At 37.1% G+C, this 23,215-nt stretch overlaps 1 protein-coding gene across 3 annotated transcripts in view; it reads left to right on the top strand.

The window, feature by feature from the left end:
• Positions 1-10,052, top strand: part of LOC150085053 (apoptosis-stimulating of p53 protein 1-like) — a 103,663-nt gene extending 93,611 nt beyond the window's left edge. For 2 of the 3 annotated variants that reach the window (XM_090376754.1, XM_090376753.1), the window contains exons 9-11: positions 770-936; positions 5,755-5,954; positions 9,636-10,052. In XM_090376754.1, coding sequence (XP_090232880.1) covers positions 770-936; positions 5,755-5,954; positions 9,636-9,671 — 403 coding nt within the window. In that variant the 3' untranslated portion in view covers positions 9,672-10,052. Of the gene's footprint in view, positions 1-753; positions 937-5,754; positions 5,955-9,635 lie in introns of those variants that run through there. The other variant, XM_090376755.1, reaches the window with a different exon arrangement.
• Positions 10,053-23,215: the final 13,163 nt, after the last annotated feature.

Raw genomic sequence — 23,215 nt, 5'->3', positions numbered from 1 at the left:
TTAACATGCTATATTTAGCTATGACAGCTAAACTGCAGATTTTTCAATAATTTATCTATTTATTCACAGAAAAATTAAACTTTGCTCATCTTTTTCTGTTTCAGACTGTTTTATATATTGACCACTCCATTACATTAAATTTCACAAATTTCAAAGTCTATAAATTGGTAGCTGTTATAAAATTATTTTATTAAACTGAATAATGCACAAGTTAAATAAAAGAAACCAAACTTATGTAATTTACTTCTTATTATGTAAATCTTAGTTGTTCATATCTTGTGATACTCAAATCTTTCTTCTTCTCAATGCCATCTCTGAGTAACTTTTTTTGAACGCTTTTCTATCTTCAGCCCATCTGACAAGTTATTCAAATCCCAGTCCCCTCTCCCCATCTGTTGATGTTATCCATCCATGAGGTTTTTCGTCAGCCAACTCCTCTCTTCCTCTCATTATGTATCCCAAGTATTTTACCTTCCGATACTCAAATACCAGTATGAAAACAATGAGTTTCTTCATAATGAACAATGTGAAATTGAAATAAATTATGGGAAACCAGAATGCCAAAATTTTACATTAGATTACAATCAAAAATTACATTACAATCAAAATATTGTGTCCCCTTAAATTTTTAAAAATTTTCATTTTTGTTCATTTCATTTTAGTTTATTATTTTTCTAGTTACTTTAGATGTATTTTACCTTAGTAGTATTGCTTGGATATATCACAGTTATCACTATCATGTTACTTATTTAGCTTCACTTTGGTGTAGGACACCACTCCACTGTGCAGCATCATGCAACAACCTTCCCATGGTCAAGTTTCTTGTGGAACATGGAGCATGTGTGTTTGCTAACACCCTCAGCGATCATGAAACAGCAGCCGAAAAATGTGAGGAAGACGAAGAAGGTTTTGATGGGTGCTCTGAATATCTTTACAGTAAGTTTAAAATGTTTAATTATCAGTTACTATAGTTTAGTTAGTCTTGCTTTAGTTTATGTCAGTCGAACTTTGAGACACACCCTATTTTAATTTTAGTTTAGTTTAGTTTAGTTTTCCAATATCTTGTAATATTTAAAAACCATATTTCTGTGCAATAAATTACTACCAAAGTCTTTAATCACAGGCTAGGCAGGTATTTTTTTCATATGCCTGCAGATTAAGAATTATTACAGTTCATTGTAAGCATTCTTATATATGAAATTTATATTCAAACCATGAATGTATTGCATACATTTGTCCATTGTTGAATTAAAACTGCCCCTGTTACTTTATACCTGAGCAAGAACACTGCCAACATTTTAAACCAAGGCCACAGAGTATCATAATAACATCTTAGTTTGCATATATGCAATGAAAGACTAGTTTTTGAGAGGGAAAATCTTACTTTTTAGCCCAAGATTAGTTAAATACTTGTTTAAGTAAAAAAAAAAAATAGCTTCCAACAAAACCCAAGTAGTTGACTATATTTCTTGTAATTACAAATACAGTGGCATGTTTGTAAACATTATAATATATCTAATATTCTAATAAAGTGGAACTTCTGTAATATAGTTAATCAAAAACTACAATTTATTCACAGAAAATGTGTATACAATACAGGTTTATATGATCGGTTACAAAGGAAATTAATAAATTTGTTCAGAGAAAATGTATGATATGTGCATATAGAAGAATTATATATGCTTACTTCAAAGAGAAATTTATCTGTTTATGTAACTCATAATCTGATAATAGTTTTTTTTTTTTTTTCTGTTAAACTGTTTTCACATAATATTAGTTCTTCCAATTTCTATTAAGAGATATTATATTATATTGAGATCTGTACAGAGTAGAAAAATAGGAACACTTTACTGCTGTTTCATCAAAAACAGTCACACAAGGTGTAGAAAAGATAAGGTCATGCATTGTGGACCCATGATATATTTATTTTATAAAAAAAAATAGTAAGGTCTCGAAGTATGCAAACTCAGAGTACGTGATTCTGCTCATGTGCCAATGATCTTCCTAATTCATACTTCTATTCATGGCTCATACCATTTCTGTTTATGATGGAATTCAGTGATGCATAGAGGGAAAATGAAGGAATGGAAAGGGGAAGGTCAATGTCATAGTGAATGCACAGTATTGGCTTTTCATTTGGACAAGTAAGAATTCCCATACTTGAACTAGATGATACCTTATGGATTAATATGAATGATGTGTGTCTTTAGTCCAAACAGCTTTCTGCAAAAATACACACCATTTATGAGGATGGACTTGTCCTGATTATATTTTAAGTGTACAATCAGGACGAGTATGTACGCAGATAAAGTTTGTATACATTCACATTCATGAATGGTTTATAGGAGTTCACCTAGTTTTACCTTAATACAATAGTTTTCTCTGGGAGGAACCTCCATGTGAATTCTCAATTACATGGGGGTGGAACCAGCACACTAACCCTCATGTGCTTTGATACCCTACTGCACTGTAATCTCTATTGCTTTGCCTTTGTCCTTTATGGCAAGTTGACGTTCAACTATTTTAAGAAGTTAAATAAAATATAAAAAAAGTCCCCCCTCTCAAGTAATCAATTGTGTAGTGTAATCAAGGCATGAATAATGAAGATTCCACTGTATGTAATGGGGGAAAATATTAACTCAAAATATAAATTATTAGCTGTAATAAATGATGTTGAAACAATCCAATCACTGAATAAAAACTAGTGCTTAAGTATGTTTGTTTACATCATGCAGCTCCAGCTGTCTGCCTGGATTAAAAACACTCTTTTAGCCATGTGCCATTATGCTTGTTTTACAAAAAATAACTGTGGAAAACATTGAAAATACAAATCAGAGTTTGTGGTTGCACCTAATAAGGATTCACGTTTCTTTGTGTTTTATTTTTTCACTATCTCTTTTTATAATTACATTTTTTTAATTATAACATCTACATACAGTGCAGCACATCTTAACACATTAAATACCATAAAACTTGACTGTCAGGTTTGATGTACCTTGAGACACCTGCTGGTTCACACACTGTTTTTTTTTTTTTAAGCTCTGTTAGATATCAGATGCTTCTCACTTTGCATTGTATTGTATAGACTTTTCAAGAAGTGGCTTGGGGAACTCAATATCATTTTACTCTAAGTTAGTATTAGTACTTAAATTTATTCAAACTACCCACTTCATCAACACCAGATGGAAGTTTGTTCCAGCAATTAACCATTCACTGGCTGAAAACAAATCATGCATATCTATCATACAGCAGTCTTTCAGTTTAAATTTATGCCCTCTCATATGTATAATCTGGGCAAGAGTATGGATACCATCAACATTTAGCTTACTTAATCCATTCAAAGCCTTAAATACTTCAGTGAGATCTCCATGCAGGTGCCTAGTTTCCAGACACTGCAATTTGCAGAACTGAAGCCTTTCTTGGATAGAGTACCCTTTTCTCCCCCTCACTAATTTCATTGTCATTCTCTGAACCTGTTTCAACAGATCCATATCCTACTTACAATATAGCCAGGTGGGCAGGAGCAGCAGTGCATAGCACACGCTTCTTGATTAGACCGGGGTTCGAGCCTGTGACCACCAAATACGGAGGATGCAGAAAGGTCAAGGAATGTCCACCGCATATCCCTGGAGCAATATGGCCTTAGTTGCCAATGCTCCTAAAAACCAAATAACAACAACAACAACAACCTAACTGTTGTCTTATACAACAGGATAATCACCTCCTTGGCCCTTCTGGCAAAATTCCTCTATATCATTGACAAAACCCCATGAGCTGTCCTGGAAACCTGTCTGCACTCTTCAGAGAACATTATCATGTCTGATGGCACATTAACCCTAGGTCTTTTTCATTCTCCACTAACCTCAGCGTTGTACCACACAATTAGTATATTACACACAACTGAAAAAAAAAATTTAACTTTGGCAACCATTGAAATATGAGATCTTGTATTGTGCAATAAGTCAGAAGCTCTTGTGTTTAAAACTTACTGGAAAAGCAGGAAATTTTTGACTTCTGCTTTTTCAGTAAAAACTGTACACACATGTTGCAATTTCCAAAGAAAAAAAGTGACACTAAATTATTTTGCAACGGTCAATGTCTTTTCTGCTGCTTTTTTTCGCCAGAACACAATCCACCAGCCACCCACCTTACTAAGAGTTAGGTAGAAATTTTGAGTTCAAGTATGAAACATGCCAAGTTAGAAGCATATTCATACTTGATCACAAATTTTTCGTGTTTCCTTGACAAAGAGATTTCTGCTGGAATTTTCAACAGAAAAATTAAATTAATGGGGTCTTTTCTTTGACAAAATTAGCAACACAAATTGTGGGTGATGCCTTATCTATTAGCATGTTTATTGTGATTATGCTGCATAAACAATAACTTCATAAACCACTTAAGCAAGGGTACTTGTGTATTTCGGAAGGTAGAGAGAGGTGGAAAGGGTATAGCACTAATTCTGCACTTGTGATTAATCTGCAATAGATATTTAACTGGTGAGCTTATTGGGAAAGACAATTAAGGTCAGGTTAAGAGTACAATATGACTTAGTTATATAGTAGTACAAGAAATTTTATTACAAACACATTGTGAAGAGCAGTCACTATACTTCTACATGAAATGCAGCAGTATAGTAATATAAATAAAATTAAAGGCATCTATTTTGCTGATGCTCTATTGCTATAGTCCCCCCTTCCGTTTAATGCTTTAAACAGAAATTAAATCTTATGTGAAATCATTTTACTGAAAAAAAGTTCAGGTGTAAGTTTAAGTTTTACAAATCCTTGCATTCAATTTCCATCCATATTCTAAATTATTTCAGTATTTCTTTACCAAAGTTCAAGTAACTGTTTTCACTGTTAAAATTTAAATGGTTAAACACCGGATTGAAAAATTACCAAATTTTTTAAAATTTAAACAAAACCAATATGCTTGGAGATTCTTAGCCCTAAATCGACTTAAAAAAATGAGCATTCTGTTCTGGGTTTATGAAAATCAGTATTTATTCTCTTCTAAATATAGAAATAAATAAAGAAAGATGCTGATGATGTTCGCTATTGTTTTGCAAGAATAATTTCATAAATAGTTTATAACTTTGTGGAAGTTATGACTGGAACTGTAGTTTCTGCTCTAAGGAAGCATAGACATGACATAACATAACATGCTTCTTTCTGTGTTCAGAAGAGAATAACTTCTGATTTTCATAACCCAAAGAATAGTGTGCATGTTTGATTAGACTAGAGTCAATATACTTGGCAATTAGCAATCTTTTTCTAACTAGTAATGGGGGTCTTCAGCTGCTTAAAGGACAAGAACTGTTGCTCTAAGACCCCTACATTTAAATTCAGAAACATAATTAATTCCTAAGCATATTAGTACCATTTAGATCTGGGTGTCCCCAAATACAAGTATATTGATATTATTTAAAATTGAAACTTTGATAAATCTGGTATATATTACTAATTAAATACAGTAAATCCTTATTATAACACTCCTGCTTTTAGCACTGTTCTGCTTTTAATGCTCCTTTTTTCTGGTCTTATGATGATTACTGTGAAGTGGGGGTCCATCTTATAGCGCTCTTTTGAGTTGGGCCCTTCGAAAGCATTATAACAGGGGCTTATTGTATATAGGAATTACATGCATAATTAAAACTTGTATGTAATAAATGTATGTGTGTGAACTTTTATCATTTCTAATAATATCAACATAAACAATTTTTTCTTTGCATCATCATAATTTAAATCTTTTCAGGTACTCAAGAGAAACTTGGTATTCTTAATGGAGGTACTGTATATGCAGTGTATGACTATGATGGGCATAATGCTGATGAACTGACTTTTAAAGATGGAGACAAAATCCTGGTGTTAAGGAAAGGAGATGACATGGAGAGAGAATGGTGGTGGTCTCGACTCAATGACAGAGAAGGTTACATTCCTCGGAATTTGGTTGGGGTAAGGCTGATGCATAGTACTTACTATAATATATTTCAGATAGCTCCTATGGGAAGTTTTGTTTTCACTAATCACATGGTATTTTTTCATTGAAATGTAATTAAAAATGCAAATTTTTTTGACGTCAGCGGTTCTTTGTCATTCAGCTTGAAGCAGATAGCTCCAGTTTTTTCTAAAGAAGTACGAATGGTCAAAAATCATTCCATTTGTAGAAAGTTGTAAACTTTTTAGGTTTCTGATAAAAATAGATATCTTTTGAGATCTTTGGTTCCTAATAAAGGCCTGACTGTGGATCTGGTATAATGTAAATGGCCATCAGTATGCATGTTGCAAGATTAAGCCTATGTTGCCATAGAAAAATTTGCAGGCTACTGTCAGGATGTGGCAAATATATTGGGTGCCAAAGGAATTTACAATAAAGATGTAAAATCCTAGGCATTTGTGGCTGAATTAGGATATAAAACAATTATTTAATTAATTTATTTTTTTAATTACAACATTTTAGCAGTAATGATTACTGGTGACTGCAACTGATAGTGCCAAAATAAAAAAAAATGTGTGTTGTGTGTGTGTGGGTGCAAGTTCATGCACGTGTATATGCATTTTTTTTTTCGTTGGAACATTACTTTCCCATAACTTTTAAATCAGGCATTGGCCCAAGGTGGCTATATTTTGAAAATTGGTAAGCGGGACAACTTGAAATGAAATGTGTAGTATAGCATTTTTTTCTTCAAAAAGTAAACGAAAAATATAAAATTACAATTAAAATACATTTTTTTACCAATCAATCAATCATAGTATTTATATGTTATATGATTGTTGTTAATATGTATTTATCCTATAATATTATTTATAATAGTTATTTTAAAAATAGCAAGGAAGAATACTTTTACTTTATATATATATTTTTTAGATTTCACTAGTTTTAAAATTTCTTCTCCTTCCGAAGATTTTAAAAAGTTTTTAACTGAACAGGACATGTTATAGTTTTCTTTCAACATAATTTCGGCTTCTAAATTTTCTAATAAAAGATGGTTTCTCTCTTTCCACCAAACAGTTTTCATTAAGCTGAAAACTCTTTCTGATGAAGCATTTGAATATGGAATGCTTAATATGGAGTTTACAATTTGAGGCAAATTATTTGCCTCCGGAAATTTTGAGAAAAATTGCACTCATTTTTTATCAGCATGCATTTTCTTTTTTTCATTACTCAGTGACGAACAAAATGCCTTTAGACTTTCTCATTTTTCTCTTGTTATTAGAATTAATTAATTTTTAGCGCATCAGTTAGGTTCCAATAAGAATTAATTAAAGATACGTGAAATCGGTAAATTAACAGTTTTTTCCTCTCTTATCTGGACAAATGATGGTATTATCGGGAAGTGGGACAATCCTGGCCATATTGAAACGGTTGGCCATCCTGCGTCAGTCTAATTGTTTAATTTAATGTTTTTCATTATGTTTGTTCTTTGTTTGTTTGTTTGTTTGTTATTTGGTTTTTAGGAGCATTAGCAACTAAGGCCATATTGCTCTGGGGATATGCAGTGGTCATTCCCTGACCTTTCTGCATCCTCCGTATTTGGTGGTCACGGGCTCGAACCCCGGTCTAATCAAGAAGCGTGTGCTACGCACTGCTGCTCCTGCTCACCTGGCTATGGAGGCACCTCACTGTCACATAATGAAAAGGCGCCTCCGTAGCCAGGTGGGCAGGAGCAGCAGTGCATAGCACACGCTTCTTGATTAGACCGGGGTTCGAGCCCGTGACCACCAAATACGGAGGATGTGGAAAGGTCAGGGAATGACCACTGCATATCCCCGGAGCAATATGGCCTTAGTTGCTAATGCTAAACATACTGTCATTCCTGTCATTAACCACTTTGCCAACCTTTTTATCATCTGCAAACTTGAACATTAAACCCAATATGCCTTCATCAAATCATTGATAAATATAGAAAACAACAATGGGCCCAACACTGAATCACGGGGCACTCCACTAATAACATTAGTCCACGAAGAGTGGTGTCCATTGATTATCAATCTCTATCTTCTCCTACTCAACCATCCCTTTATCCATATCAGCAACTTGCCCTTAATGTCATACCGCTCCAGTTTGTACAGTAGTCTTCCATGTGCAACGGTATCAAAAGTTTTCCTGAAATCCAAGTATATGATATCAGAATTATTTTTTGCATCCAGTTCCTTTGTGACTGCATCATAGTATCCAATCAGATTGGTCACACAAGATTTCTCCTTAACAAACTCATCAGTGTCTGAACTATAACTGCAGTCTTGTCTAGATGGTCCTGTAGTGCTTCTTTAACCAATCACTCCATTATTTTCCCCGGAACAGAAGTTAAACTAACAAGTTTGTAATTACTTGTGTCATCATTTGATATTCCTTTATCTACTGGGGATACATTTGCACATCTCCAGTCCATGGAATCTCCACTGAATCCGAGGATGCACTTATGGCTAATGGTTTGCTTACTTCCTTCACTGTCTTCCTTAATATAATTGGATAGATCCCATCCACCCCAGATGCATTTCTTATGTATAACTTCAACAATTTCTCTTCCACTTTACTCTGACTTATTATAATATCACTTAGCTCCTTGTTAGAGTTTGATAAACTACTAGCCTCCACTTCTCTAAAGAATTCCTTGTGTGAATGTAGATGCAAAATACTCATTCAGTTTGTCAGTATCCTGAGTAGCAACATCAATAGTTGAGCCATCGATATCATGTGGAACAATTTGATTCATCCCCTTCCTTCTAAATTTTAAATAAGTAAAGAACTTTTGCATTTGTTTGACGAAGATTTATATGCTGTCACTTGCCTCACCTCCTTTCTGACATGATTACAGACTAGCTTATATCTACCATAGGCTTCTGTGTCATCTGATAATTTATATGCATCCCATACATTTACCTTCTCTATCACAAGTCTCATTAAATCATGTGAAATCTATTTAGGCCTAAACCTTAAACAATATATTTTTAGTTAGTATGAAGAGCTTATTAACTTCCATGATTAATTCCTTGAATGTTTCCCATTTAGAATTGGCTACAGGTAACATCATCAGTTGGTTCCACTGTATAGACTTTAAAAACTGTATAAGACCACCATAGTCACCTTTACAAAAGCAAAAATCCTTCCGTTTATCCTTGATGGTGGTTACATCTTTAAGTAAATTTCACATCGATACTCTGTAATACACTGCCACCTACTAGTTCTTTTACCTGCAGTTTCTTAACGAATTAATAATCACTGCTGATAATCAGATCAGGAGCATTACTCCCTCTTGTTACTTCTCTAACATGCTGCTGTAGAAAACAGTCATCCAGTAAATTCACCAAAGGTTACTAGTGGGAAAGTGACCAACTGACAAGTTCCAGTCAGTATCTGGAAAGTTAAAATCCCCCATTATAAGACATTCTGATTTACTAGCACACTATTTCTCTGTATAGTTGTTCTTTGTACTAATCACAGCTATTAGGCCTATAACACACTCTGACTTTTTTACTTTGCTACAAATTGTTGTCAAGAGGTGCTTCATAGAAAATAAAAAAATTAGTTTAATTATTAGAATGATATCTAATGTGCTGGGAAGTTTTATATATTTGCATAAGAGTGTGAGAGAATACACAAGTGTAATTCTGGTATTTTTTGTTCTTTTGCAGCTTCATCCTCGAGTTACCATAAGAAAGGACTCATAGAGGAAATGCCAAGGAATAGTTCTCGTCTGTCTCGTTGTGTAACGACACTGGCAGAGAACTGGTTCATCTCATATGACAAGCATCATCGCAGTGTCGGGAACACTGCTGATGAATGCTACATCATCCGACTTCCTAGAAGGCACTGAAAAGTCATGAAAGAAAAGTATTTTTATATCACCCAGAGGGCAGCACTGTACAGTTATCATGTAACCAAAGTATCCGTCCATAGTACCGACATCCGTGACTGTCTCACAGTCCCTGTTGGATCCATCCTTCACTGAGAAGGGTGGGCAAGACATTCTGGTTTTTGTTGTCCGACTTTCTGTTCGGTAACAATGTATATAGTCGAATGGTTGAGTGAATATATTTGTTTACGTCTGTTGTGCTGAGTTTTATTTATACAAAACATAAACACATGAGCTTAAAACAGAATTACAATGATTATAATTTTGTTTAGAACATTGCAATATTAGATAGTTGAGAGCTTATCAGAATCATTAAAAATCCAAGTTCAGTGAAAGGCTATTTATTGCCTCTGCTATTATCATTATAATATTTACTCTAAATTTTATTTTTCATAAACTTAAGCACCAACTTTCAATATTTAGCAAAAAGAGAACAAAATACAGTTCGAAAAAATATTTAGAACCAGCAGGGTGTCTATAAAAATAATATGCCCCACCACAGTCAGTGTATGTGATTCTAAATATTATAATCCTTTATGAACCTTTATTTTAGATCATAAATATATCGACCAATAGTTTCTTAAAATGCAGCAAATATTTTTCGGAACAAAAGTTTACCTTCCCTTGTAAATGCGCTAAACTATGCAAACTAACATCACAACACATGCAAAAAATAAAGAAGATTGTGCACCAACTTTACTATTTTAGAACAATGACTAGACTGTGCAGTTGAACACAACCCTGATGCATTCAGAAATTTCAAGTGTTGCTTGAATTTTCTGAAATGTTTATTCTACATGTTATTGAAGGGTAGCAATGGGTATTGTGTAAATGATGCATTTCAGATAATCCCATAGACAAAAATTTAGTAGATTTTAGTCTGGAGAGTGAGCAGGCTATGTAGTAGAGTCCCATTGTATGAAAACCACACCACGACATTGGTTTTTGTACAAACCATGCATTGTACAAAAACCACAATAATTTTTTCGTGATTTTTTTGTCTTTTTTTTTCTTAGTGTTAGTATTACTATTAGTAATGGCCACATGCAAGAAAGCCTAAGGCATATGATGCACCAGCCAAAAAAAAAAAAAAAAAACCCGAATAAAACAATGATAAAAAAAATAATAATAATAAATAAATATTAATAATTAATAAAAGAAAAGGAAATTAAACCTATCATCCTATTGTGCTTCCCTGACCCGAAGGTACTATCCAGATGACCTTTGAATTTCCCCAAACTGTCAGCCTCTACCACCCATGTGTAGGCAACTTATTTCAGTAATTTATAACTTGCTGGCTAAAATAAAACTTCCTGCAATCCAATCTAAACATTCCCCCCCGTAACTTGAATTTATGTCCCCTAGTTCTAGCATCATTTATAATCTTGAAAATTTCGTCCTCATTCATTTTACTGATGCCTCTCAGAGCCTTAAACACCTCAATCAAATCTCCTCTAAGGTGTCTAGTTTCCAAACTCTGCAACCCACATATTCGAAGTCTTTCTTCATAAGGACGCCCTTTTGCCGATCTCACCAGGCGAGTTACCCGTCTTTGCACCCTTTCAAGAAGCTCGATGTCTTTCTTTAGGTGCGGTCTCCATACTTGAACACAGTATTCCAAGTGTGGTCTAACATAAGCCTTATATAATGGGATTATCACGTCCCTATCTCTAATTGCAAAAGTTCGATAGATCATCGATAGGACACCATGGGCCTTCCTTGCAACCTGTTTACAATGCTCAGAGAATTTCATGTCTGACCATATCGTAACACCAAAGGCCCTTTCCTCCAGTACTGGGCTTAGTTGAACTCCACCAAGTGAATAAGTTATTTTGGGATTACTGTTTCCCAGGTGTAATACCTTACACTTTGTTGGATTAAAGCACAGCTGCCATTTTTCTGACCATTCCTGAAGTCTATCTAGGTCTCTCTGAAGAAGCTCAACTTGACAGTGATCATTAACTACTCTACCAATTTTAACATCATCTGCAAATTTAGACATCACGCCCTCTATCCCTTCATCGATGTCGTTTATGAAAATTAAAAACAACAGTGGTCCTAATACTGATCCTTGGGGAACCCCACTTCTTACATCAACCCAATCTGAGGAATAGCCATTTATCACAACCCTCTGCCTCCTGCCCTGAAGCCATCCTGCTATCCATTTGAGGATTTTCCCACTGATTCCAACCTGTTCCAGCTTATAAAGCAACCGCTCATTTGGGACTGAGTCAAAAGCTTTGCTGAAATCTAAATAAACAATGTCGAAATTATTCCCTAAATCCAGCTCGTGAGTGACCCTTTCGAAATAGCGAACCAGATTTGTTAAACATGATTTTCCCTTTACAAAACCATGCTGAGTATCCTTAAGAATTTCAGTTCGATCCAAATGATCCTGAATTCCACCCTTGATCATTGCCTCCATGATTTTCCCTACTACTGAAGTCAGACTGACAGGTCGATAATTTCCCACTTCACTCTTAGAGCCACCCTTATGTATGGCAGATACATTGGCACTTTTCCAATCCAACGGAGTCTCCCCAGAGTCTAGTGATGCTCGCATAATTAGCCTCAATGGTTCAATGCACTTGCTTGCCACCTCCCTTAAGATTATAGGGTATATTCCATCAACTCCAGGAGCCTTACTGGTCTGTAGGCTCGAAAGTTTTTTCATTAAATAATCTTGCGAAATTTCAATATGATTAATTACATATTTTTTAACTTCGCTCCCACAATTTCCCTTTGCCACAAAAGGCTTTTCATTTGTAAATATCGATGCAAAATAACTGTTGAGTTCATCTGCAGCGGCAGCTGGTGTATTTATTACTATCCCCTTTCCCTTACGTAAAGGTCTGATCTGGTTTGTCCTGCTCTTCTTGGCATTTATATATGTAAAGAATTCCTTATCCCCCCCCTCTTTATTAGCGATTTCTCATACACTGACTTTGCCTGTCGAACCTTTTCTGTGGCTCTATTACACATCACCTTGTAGCTGTTATAGGCTTCAGTACTTTTTATTGCTCTGTAACCTTTCCATGCCCCCTTTTTCTGCTCAAGTAATTGTTTTAAATTCTGATTGTAATTTTGACAATAATTTCACTTTAATGTTGAGGACAATCGAGTGAGAATAAGAACAAAATAATATCTAAATGAATTTATGTATAAAGTGTTCATTTTTACTAAACTTCAAATTTTACAAAGAAATTCCCCACAGACTCGCTACTATCAAAAACCATAACTTATGCATTTGGAAGAATCATTGCTATGACATTGAGAACTCTCTGCCACAATCCCACGGACATTCTGCAAACTGGGGCAAGTTTAAACTCTAAACACAACTAGGCAGTCACCAACGGGCAAAGTTTAAAGCCCTCTTCAAACTTTGCCCGTTGGTGACTGCCTAGCACAATGAGTTGCCTGATATTGCACTACCTTGAATAAGCAATGCTTTTTCAATAGAGAAGACTAGTGTTGCTTATTCTTGGCAGACTACCACCCAGATGGCATAATTTGTAAATGTGGGATAATAAATTTGTATAGGATAATAAACCTGGTTATCCACTTCTCTGTCCCTATTAGACATAAAAAGAGCAAAAAAGTAGAGGAATGTAATAAGAGATGAAGGAGAAATGCTGTTGAAAAAGGGGACAGTTACTCCTCAAACTTTAGGAGCGTCTGGAGTAGTATTGAACCGATTTTGCAGGGATGGTTCCCGATTAGGCGGGAAATAAAACGGTTTGTTTTTCTCTCGATAGATGGCGCTAGTTGTAACTTCAGATTTTAATTTTCATTTTATCGACTTTTGCGGGGCGTGAACCTGGGTTTTTATGCTTAGTGAGCAGTGATCTTACCTTGCAACTGTGCAGGTTCCCCTGTTAGACGTGGGTTTTGAATGTATTGGTTGTGACGTCATGAATTTTTGAATAATTTCGACGTTAATTATGTGGCAATGCATTGTGGGTGTGGGTCTTAATCGGGAAGCTCTATTTTGGGGGATGCATATTGAGAAGGGAAAAAAGGCCAAAAAATTCTTCACATCATTGACAGGATTCGAACTTGGGCATTTTCCACCCAGTGTGGAAAGGATTGATCATGTCCACTGTGTTACCTGCGAGAGTAAGTCGAGCGGAATAGTTGTTTAAGTTGAATGTTACTTTTCCTTGATGGGGAAATGAGCATGTCATTTATGCAAATGAGGGGATGCGAGACAGGAATATCTTGTAAATCCCTTTAGTTGATAACTATAGACTTAACTGTAATCGAAACTGTTATTCTCATATAGATGAGATCTTTCTCACTAAAGCAAGTGATTCCCTTAATTCCATTTCCCGGCTTAGTCCCTGAAACTTAAAGTCCCACAAAGCTCATTAATTAAGCTCAGAACTGTTGCTGGCTGAGATCCGTAGCAGAAAGATTTAATTGTGAGGATCAAACGAGAGACTCTAATTAATAGAGTGGATTAGTTCGCCTTTGCTGTCTGGTGGTTGCTTAATCTGTGCATGCAAAGCTGTTTCCATTTCAGAGAGAAAGAGAGATGGACAAAGGGAAAAAACTGGAAATAATAAAATGAAAGAAAAAATTATTCTTAAAACAGACCACTCAGAAATTTTCCTGCTTAGAAAGAATTGACGGATTTATTTATCTAAATATTTTCGTGCATAACTGAGAAGTATATGGACGTAAACGATAGAGCGTGTGTTACACCCTGATGTACAGATCTGAAAGTGCTATAAAAACCGGAAATGTTAGCAGAAAAACAAAATAAACGCGACCGAATAAACGTCTGTGGCAATTCGAATAAAGTGACGTAATGTATAGCTGAAGAACTTTAAAAGGGGTCGGAATATTGGTTCGTTAGAAGGTAGATGGTCAGAAGAGCAAATCGCCATTACAAGAAGATACAAGAACACATCGCGAGGAGTCTGCTGTCATCAGAAGAATGTCAGAACGGAGGAACTAGATGATTTGTTTTCTGTACCTGTGTCAGGGAGTAGGATTAGCAGGCAAGTGGGAAAAGTGGAGCTTCTTTTCCGTCTGCCATCTCCTAACGGAGGTTGGCCACCACAGCAAATATCTCTCAGTCTTTGACAGCTCTGAACAGCTGCATGATGTTCACTCCCTTCCAATTCTGATTAACTTGCCATGATATGCGTCTTCTTCCCAGCTTTTTTCTTCTCTCCATTCTCCCATCAATAATTAGCCATGGAACTGCATATTTGTTGTTGTTGCGCATCAGGTGTCCAAGATATGAATATTTTTTTCTTTACGTTCTTCAGCAATTCACGGGTTTTTCCAATTCGCTACAGGGCACTCCCATTTGTCACCATTGCTGTCCATGGTATCTTTAGCATTCTTCTGTACGTGATGCAGTGCTTCTTAACTCTTCTGCATCTAACGTCATTCCATCATCGTCAGTGGTGCTAGGAGGGATGCTACTTGGGGACAAGAATGGATCGTGTTCTGTTTAGTGTCGAATAACCAATAAGTTGGTCGTTGCACATCTGGAGACAAGGCGGAAACAGAGATAATCCAACCTCCATCAGAGAGCATTATGAAGTCCCAACATCTGTAATCATGGTATGCAAAGCCATCAGTTACAACAGCAGCTTGCCTCTAGTAGCTATTGATGACGTGGACAGCAAGACATGTTGAAACCTAGGTGAAGCCATTGACGAGCAGTGCTTCATGTATTCTTGGATCAACACAACTGGTTAGAGGGATGAAAAACCACAGTTTCTTATTTGAAAACTTACATTGAATCCTTATACTTTTGAAAGTTAGTGCATATTCGTAACACCAGCGTTTTGAGTTAAATCAATTATCAGCTAATTGGTGACAGTTCTATTGAAAAATTAGAACCGTTGAATGGCAGCCAATTGTCTTTTAAATGGGTTGATTAGATGAGCTTAAGTGGCTTTGCTTAATTATTTTGCCTGATAATGGTTGCATCATTAGGCCAATTATACTGTATTTTGTCTGATGCAATCGCATTACATTTGCGTCCCTGGTGTGATCACTTACTGCTGGATCCTTAGAGAGAAGTCCATTGCTGTTTAGAAGACTTTTATAAGACCCCATTTCAGGCACTTTAACATATATGCTTAAAATGCCTTTTGTCTTCAGCATGTTTGTCCGTCTGTCCTTCCGCATGTGACAACTCAACTCTTATTCCTAAGGGATTAAGGAAAAGTTTTATTAAATTTACATTGCACTCCAAGAGAAATAACAGCAATTTTTACTGATATTACGAAATTTATGAGTCTTTCATCTATTATTCTGTTTGAGATTAATTCTATCGTTCTTTCTACCAGGAAATTAAATTAACCTCGCTGTGAGCAGCAGAATAATAACTGGACAATGGAGATGAGAGAAATGATTGACAGATGCCTCAAATTCAATTAAAAGTTAGTTGGGCAGCAGTGAATTCCCCCCCCCCCCCAATTGATTCTGGAAAATGTGATTTGTGTGTTCACGTGCAGGAAAATCCACGACAGCTTTGAAATTGTTGGGCCACACAAGCTCGTAATGAAGTGGGTTAATGCTATTGGCTTTTGTGTTGCTAAGGTAACTGTGACGTAGGAAGCGGGATTTTCTTTCTTTGCTCATCGCTTATAGTGATGTTTGCTGGAGATCAGGAAGTCAGCTGGATAAGGTGTTTGCGCTGTTCCATTCCCTTCCCTCACCCCACGCACATCACCTTTTCTTCTTAGCTGCTGTGGTGTCAGTTTTCTTAGGTGTTACAAGTGGCCCAGTGACCTATCAGCAAAACAACCATCGTGGAAGGAATGATGGAAAGTTGCAAAAACCCACTTATTTTTCAACATAATCCCAGCTTAAAGATGACACGCTTTCTGGTCCATTAGTTTTCCTAAACCCCTCTTGAATAAAATTCAGATTTTGACACAAACCAGTTGTTGACTGCATCTGTGGCACCATTTTCGAATTTCTGTCCTCTCAAATCCTTTGTGAGATTTGGAAATAGAAGATTGAGCCAAATTCGATAAGTAGGGTGGATGATGTAAGAGATCGAACTCACGTCACGCAGTTTTAACTGAGTCACAAACGCTCTGTCTGCCTGTGCATTGTCTTGATGCAAGGTGACTCAGATGGACAATTTCCCTCTTCTCTTGAGCTTTAATTCCTTGTAGAAACGTCTCAGTAGGTTACAATAATACTTGGATTTGACAGTGGCACTTCCTACCACGCCCTCGTGGATGGCCTAGTTGGTAAGATCGCCATCCTCCCCACACCCGATGGAAAAGACCTGAGTTCGAGTACAGTCAATGATTGGAAGAATTTTGATGGGCCTTTTTCACAATGTGGCTGAGTTAGCCATCTCAGTAGCATTCTTTCTGCATCCCAGGAGACGGATGTTATAACTTTTCCAGCTGACTTGCACACTCCAAAGGTTTAAGAAGGAGAGAATAGGGATGCTTCCACTATTTCGTTTGTTCTTCCACTATTTCAGAGTCAAAGTGGTGCTCATGAGTGACATACCACCCCCAAAACTGAGCTTCATTAGCTTCAAAATGCTGCCCAATCACACCTCACCCTTTCCCTCTTCTGATCTGCATCCAGTGTTTTATGGACCCACCTGGAAGAAACATTCCTTAAACATCAACCATAATATTGTGAGCGCTCATGGCAGATGTTGAATGTTGTCTCAACATGCTTCATTGTACCCTCGCCTGAGACCGACTAACTCAGCCATTAAGAAAAAGGCCCTTAAAAATTCCTCCATTACATTGTACTCCAACAGCTCTAAATAGGGATACTTTAATTTGTGCCATCCTGTATATCAAATATATATTTTAATCGGAAGTACGTGTTCATTTTATGAACTGGAAAACGGAAGCCTTATTCTTACAACTGGTGGCGCCACCTCTTTAAAATCAGATAATTGTACTTAAAAACCATATTTGCAGTTTCCCTTTTTTTTTCTAATTAAAACCATTCTTGTTTTCTGCTAATTACATACGTTGGAAATTCCCTCAACCATCCATTCTAGAGCTTACGTACTGTCAACCCCCACCCCTGCCTCAACTGCATCTCCCCTGTAATCAATAGTTTTGTGAACAGAGGAGGCAGAATTTCTTAAACCTCAGAGCTATCTTGGATTTTCTCTCATTTCTTTTTTCTTCCTTTTCTTTCTCCCTCGGAGATTCGACTGGTATTTGGTAGCCATTTTTTTTACCTCTCTGAGTCAACGTGAGAAATATTTAATATTCTAATTAGATTCCGAACAAATTTAATTTGTGATCGATTCCTAGGGAATTGCTAAAGAGGCTACATCAAAAGGGAATTTCTCAGCCTCCCATTACTCATTAAGAAGAGGCAAGATGTTCAAAAGAAGCCGATACGCCGGCCCTCTTGTCTCGTAGTAAGTAACACCAAGAGATGCATTGCATACATAATATAATATGATAAATATGTAAATAATATATACACTGCTCAGTGAAAACAATATGACCACCTACCAAAGAGTGGATATGTCCTCCTCTTGCCTCCAGTACCACCGCTAAACAGTCATCAATGGTCAAGTTTGCATCTGAACAGCGTCCAATGACGATGTCTTGAAAACCACTAATTGTTCCCTGATCTCTCCATTTCCAGCCTTTCCATCTCCAATCTCTCCAAATCCAACCTCTCCATCTCCAATCTCTTCATATCCAACCTCTCCATCTTCCAGATCTCCCCATCCTACAGAACAACTTCCAGATCTCACCAATCCCTGGCTAAAGTCCATGAAATATCTTTCAGACCTCTCTATCCTTCAGAATATCTCCCCATCCTTCAGAAGATCTTTCAGATTTCTCCATATCCAGCCTCTCCATCTCCAATCTCTTCATATCCAACCTCTCCATCTCCAATCTCTTCATATCCAACCTCTCCATCTTCCAGATCTCCCCATCCTTCAGAACAACTTCCAAATCTCTCCATCCCCTGGCTAAAGTCCATGATCATCCATATATCTAGACCTAATGAATTGCATTCACTACTTCTGGACCCTCCCCTCTCGTATATATCTAAAGTTCATGATCAGCTTTTCTATCGGCTCGGACAAGGCTGGACCAATTGGGGGTGCACTACCACTCCACCCTTTGACAATCTTAATTTCAGCAATCCGCAAACAGCCCACAAGATGTACAGTTTCTATAATACTGCCACTCTTCAACCGGTTCTCAACACTCATTCCTCTTTTAGGTTCCTTGCCCATGTCGATCAAGTCCTTGGTATGGATCGCATCTCACCAACCTGCAGCATCACGTTTACTGGTTCTTACTGGGACACATGTGCCACTAGACAGGGAGCAAGGGTCGATTGCTAAATTCTAGGGGTGGTCCTAATGTTATGACTGGGCTGTGTATAAATTATATATCACAAAAATATGTAAATTATACCAATTGTGGTGAAAATTTTATTTATTGCAATCGATTTCGTATAGAAAAATATTCGTTTGACCATTTTATATATTGATTAGTAAAAATAATAAATTTTTATTTTTAATTTTTAAAAATTAAAAATAAAAGCAGTTTACGTTTCGAAATTTATTGTAAAAGTTCGTCTTCAGGCAATAAGAGCTACATAAAGAAATCAGATCCATTGATTTCATTGTAATGTCAAAATATAGAGGTACATTAGTAGTGCAACTACAAAAACGGACGGTTTCTTGGACAATTTCAATTATCCATTTTTTGTTGATTTTTAGAAGATTGGAATGGTTCCAATTAGACCAGATCCACCTTGTAGAATTCATGCCGCGCCCCACACTTGATGATATTCCAAAAAATGGCGGCCCAATTCGATACCGAATAAAGGTTCGTATATTTTTGGCCAGTGGTGTATTTACTCCCACGTAGAAATATTTGGGTTAAGCTGGCATTTTTATCCTTCTCTATTTAGATAGAGACCTTCTAAATCTACACAGTTTTCCAATCTGTGGATAAGCTCTTATGAGACTTATTACTATATACAGTCTGTGCCAGGGCTTCCCAAGGGTCTAGGATGTGGCTCCCCTAAAGGGGCACACTTGGTTGTTTTGGGGTTTGTGCTGTTTTTATGAAGCAGTATTTTAACAAAATATCTCCATCTCCAATCTCTTCATATTCCAGATCTCCCCATCCTCCAAACTTCTTCCAGATGTTGCCATCCTCAGAACATCTTCCAGAACTCCTATCCTTTAAAATATCTTTCAGACCTCTCTATCCTCCAGAACATCCCCCCATCCTTCAGAAGATCTTTCAGATCCCTCCATATCCAGCCTCTCCATCTCCAAATCAAACCTTTCCATCTCCAATCTCTTCATATCCAACTTCCCCATCCTCCAGAACAACTTCCAGATCTCTCTATCCTCCAGAACATCTCCCCCATCCTTCAGAAGATCTTTCAGATCTCTCCATATCCAGCCTCTCCACCTCCAATCTCTTCAAATCCAACCTTTCCATCTCCAATCTCTTCATATCCAACCTCCCCATCCTCCAGAACATCACACAGATCCCCATACTTTGAAATATCTTCCAGATCTCTCTATCCTCCAGAACATCTCCCCATCCTTCAGAAGATCTTTCAGATCTCTCCATATCCAAACTCTTTATCTCCAACCTCTCCATCTTTCAGACCTCCCACCTTCAATTTATCTTTCAGATCTCTCTATACTCTGAACATCTTTCAAATCTCTCCATATCCAACCTCCCCATCTCAAATTTCTCATCTTTCAGATCTCCCCATCCTCAGAACATCTTCCAGATTTCCCCATTCCCCAGAACATCTTCCAGATCCCCCAACCCTTCAGAACATCTTCCAGATCCCCCAACCCTTCAGAACATCTTCCAGATCCCCCAACCCTTCAGAACATCCAACCTCTCCATATCCAATCTCACCATATCCAGTCTCTCCGTATTCCAGATCTCCCTGTCCTCCAGAACATCTAGATCTCCTTACCCTTCAGAACATCTTTCGGATTACTCCATATCGAATCTCACCATCTCCAATCTCTCCATCTTCCAGATCTCCCTATCGTCCAGAACATCGTCCAGATTTCCCCATCCTCCAGAACATCTTCCAGAACTCCCCATCCTCCAGAACATCTTCCAGATCTCCCATTCTCCAGAACATCTTCCAGATTTCCCCATCCTCTAGAACATCTTTCAAATCTCTCCATATTCAATCTCTCATCTTTCAGAACTCCCCATCCTCCAGAACATCTTACAGCTCTCTCTCTTTCCATCAGAACATCTTGCAGATCTCCCCATCCTTCAGAACATCGATCTCTTCATACCAATCGCTCCATCTTCCAGTTCTCTCATCTTGCAGAACAAGTACTTTCACTTGTTTTGGAAGAACAAGTGAAAACACTTGTTCTGGAAAGATGGAGAATCGCGTGAAACGTAGGAAATGTTTATCAGAGTTTGGGAACCTCTGATGTGCGGATAATAAATCATTAACCCAAATATTTCTAGGTGATTGTTCTTCATTTCATAGAACCAGTACATCTTGTCCTTTCTCCATATTTTTCAAGGCATAAATAAATTCAGTAACTGCGCTAAGTTTTCATATCCTCCTATTCACTATCTGAAGATGAAACCTCACGATGAATATTGAAACGTTGAAGTATTGTGTAGCTTTCGCCTGCTTTAAATTTTTCTGTAAAAGACACCGTTTTGAAATTTTATATTTAAGTAATAAATTAAAAGCTAATTTAGATACACACATACCAAAAAAGTCCAGGGCACTCACTCTCCAAATATCACCCTGGAATAATCACGTGACTCTTGAGAATTTATAGATTTTTGGGATCGTGAACATCCATCGGTTTTTGCTAAACTTTTCGAACATTTCAAGGCATCATCCAACAACGACCGGGGCACGCCACAGTTCTCCATCCCGACACACGCAAGACGTGTCGGGTCACGTGGTTACCATGGAAACATCGGAGTACGTGAGGAACACGCGAACGGTGTCAGAAAGTGGAGAACGTTAATAACTCATTAACTGCAAATTGCCGAAGTTAATGAGCCATTAAAATATTATCTCGGGGCACCGAGAAACGAGTTGTTCCAGGTTCGATCAAACTACTTTACGATCCCCCACCCCCTCCCCCTCCCATGAGTGACGGGTCTTGTCCGTCATCTCCGGACAGCGAACAACGCTGTACTCTCTTTCCTTCGCCGGTTGGGAGCAGATAACTACCTAATTATCTACACCTTCGCCCTGCCTAGTGTGAACTAGAAAGTGGTGCGTTGACCTGGTTTCTTTTCGTGTCGTTGGAAGCGTTTGATTTTTGCCGCACAACTGAAGCCACTAATACACTAAGTGAGCAATTTATTAGGCACACTTAGCCGTTTATATAAAATATATATTTTCCTCTATTTCCCTGCGTTTCATCGAAAACGTCATCGGTGCCCTTCTGAAACGAACATAAACCGATCTTATTTGAATAAACAAAACAAAAAAAGACAGAAATGAAGAAAGAAAGTACAGGAGAGGAGACGAGCAGCTGTTCTACACAGACGCGCATATTGAAGACCAATAAAAACGCTGTCTGACGTCATTAAACTGAAACTCGTTTTTAAAATGCAGAGACTGCGCAAAGTTAGACACATCAAACAACAAGGTTAACTTAAAGGAATGAATTCAAGCTCCAAGTGAATCGAATAATCCATGCGTAAATATTTGGTTACCAAGTCCAACAATTCCTCTTTGGTAGGGAGTAAAGAAAACAAAATGGCCGAAGTTAATCACAATTAATATTGGGCCCTTTTCATTATCAATAACTTATTTACTCAACTTAAACTTTGGACTTTGCAACGAACTTTGGCTTCCTCTTTCTGAATATTTTTAGCAGACGCCCTTGATGGTTAAAGATTTTTATTTTGTTCACTTTTTATCGACCACAATTTTGTTATCTTCATCGGTTTATCGAACATGAATCGGTTTATCGATTATAGTACGAAATTCCATTCTCGAATATTTCTGCGAACGCAGCAGATGTTTACTAACGCCGATAGATGGCGCAAGTTATCGAGGAGCACTAACTCTGAGATCGTATAACTGACAGGGGTATAACTATTGTGGCATTTGTGGTGGCACAGTTGCCACAATACTACCTATGATTAAAATTGAGTCTCTAAAGTTCATCGGTGCCCTTCTGAAACGTTGCTAAAAATAAATACATTAACTACAGACGTTTCAGCTGTTATGGATCAGTCTTCATCAATACTACTCATTCTATGAAATGATTATTGATGGGGCTCATGAAGTTCACCTTCATTAGATCCAATTTGTACAATCTTACCAGTAATTCAAATTTGTTAGTTTATATAGTCTTATTTCGAACACTAAAACTAGCGCCATCTATCG

This window comes from Mastigoproctus giganteus, chromosome 6 (genome assembly GCF_048544385.1).
Source record: "Mastigoproctus giganteus isolate SK-2022 chromosome 6, ASM4854438v1, whole genome shotgun sequence".
NCBI lineage: Eukaryota > Metazoa > Arthropoda > Arachnida > Uropygi > Thelyphonidae > Mastigoproctus > Mastigoproctus giganteus.
Note: the sequence above shows the minus strand (reverse complement) of the source record. Positions and strands in the feature narration are given on the sequence as shown.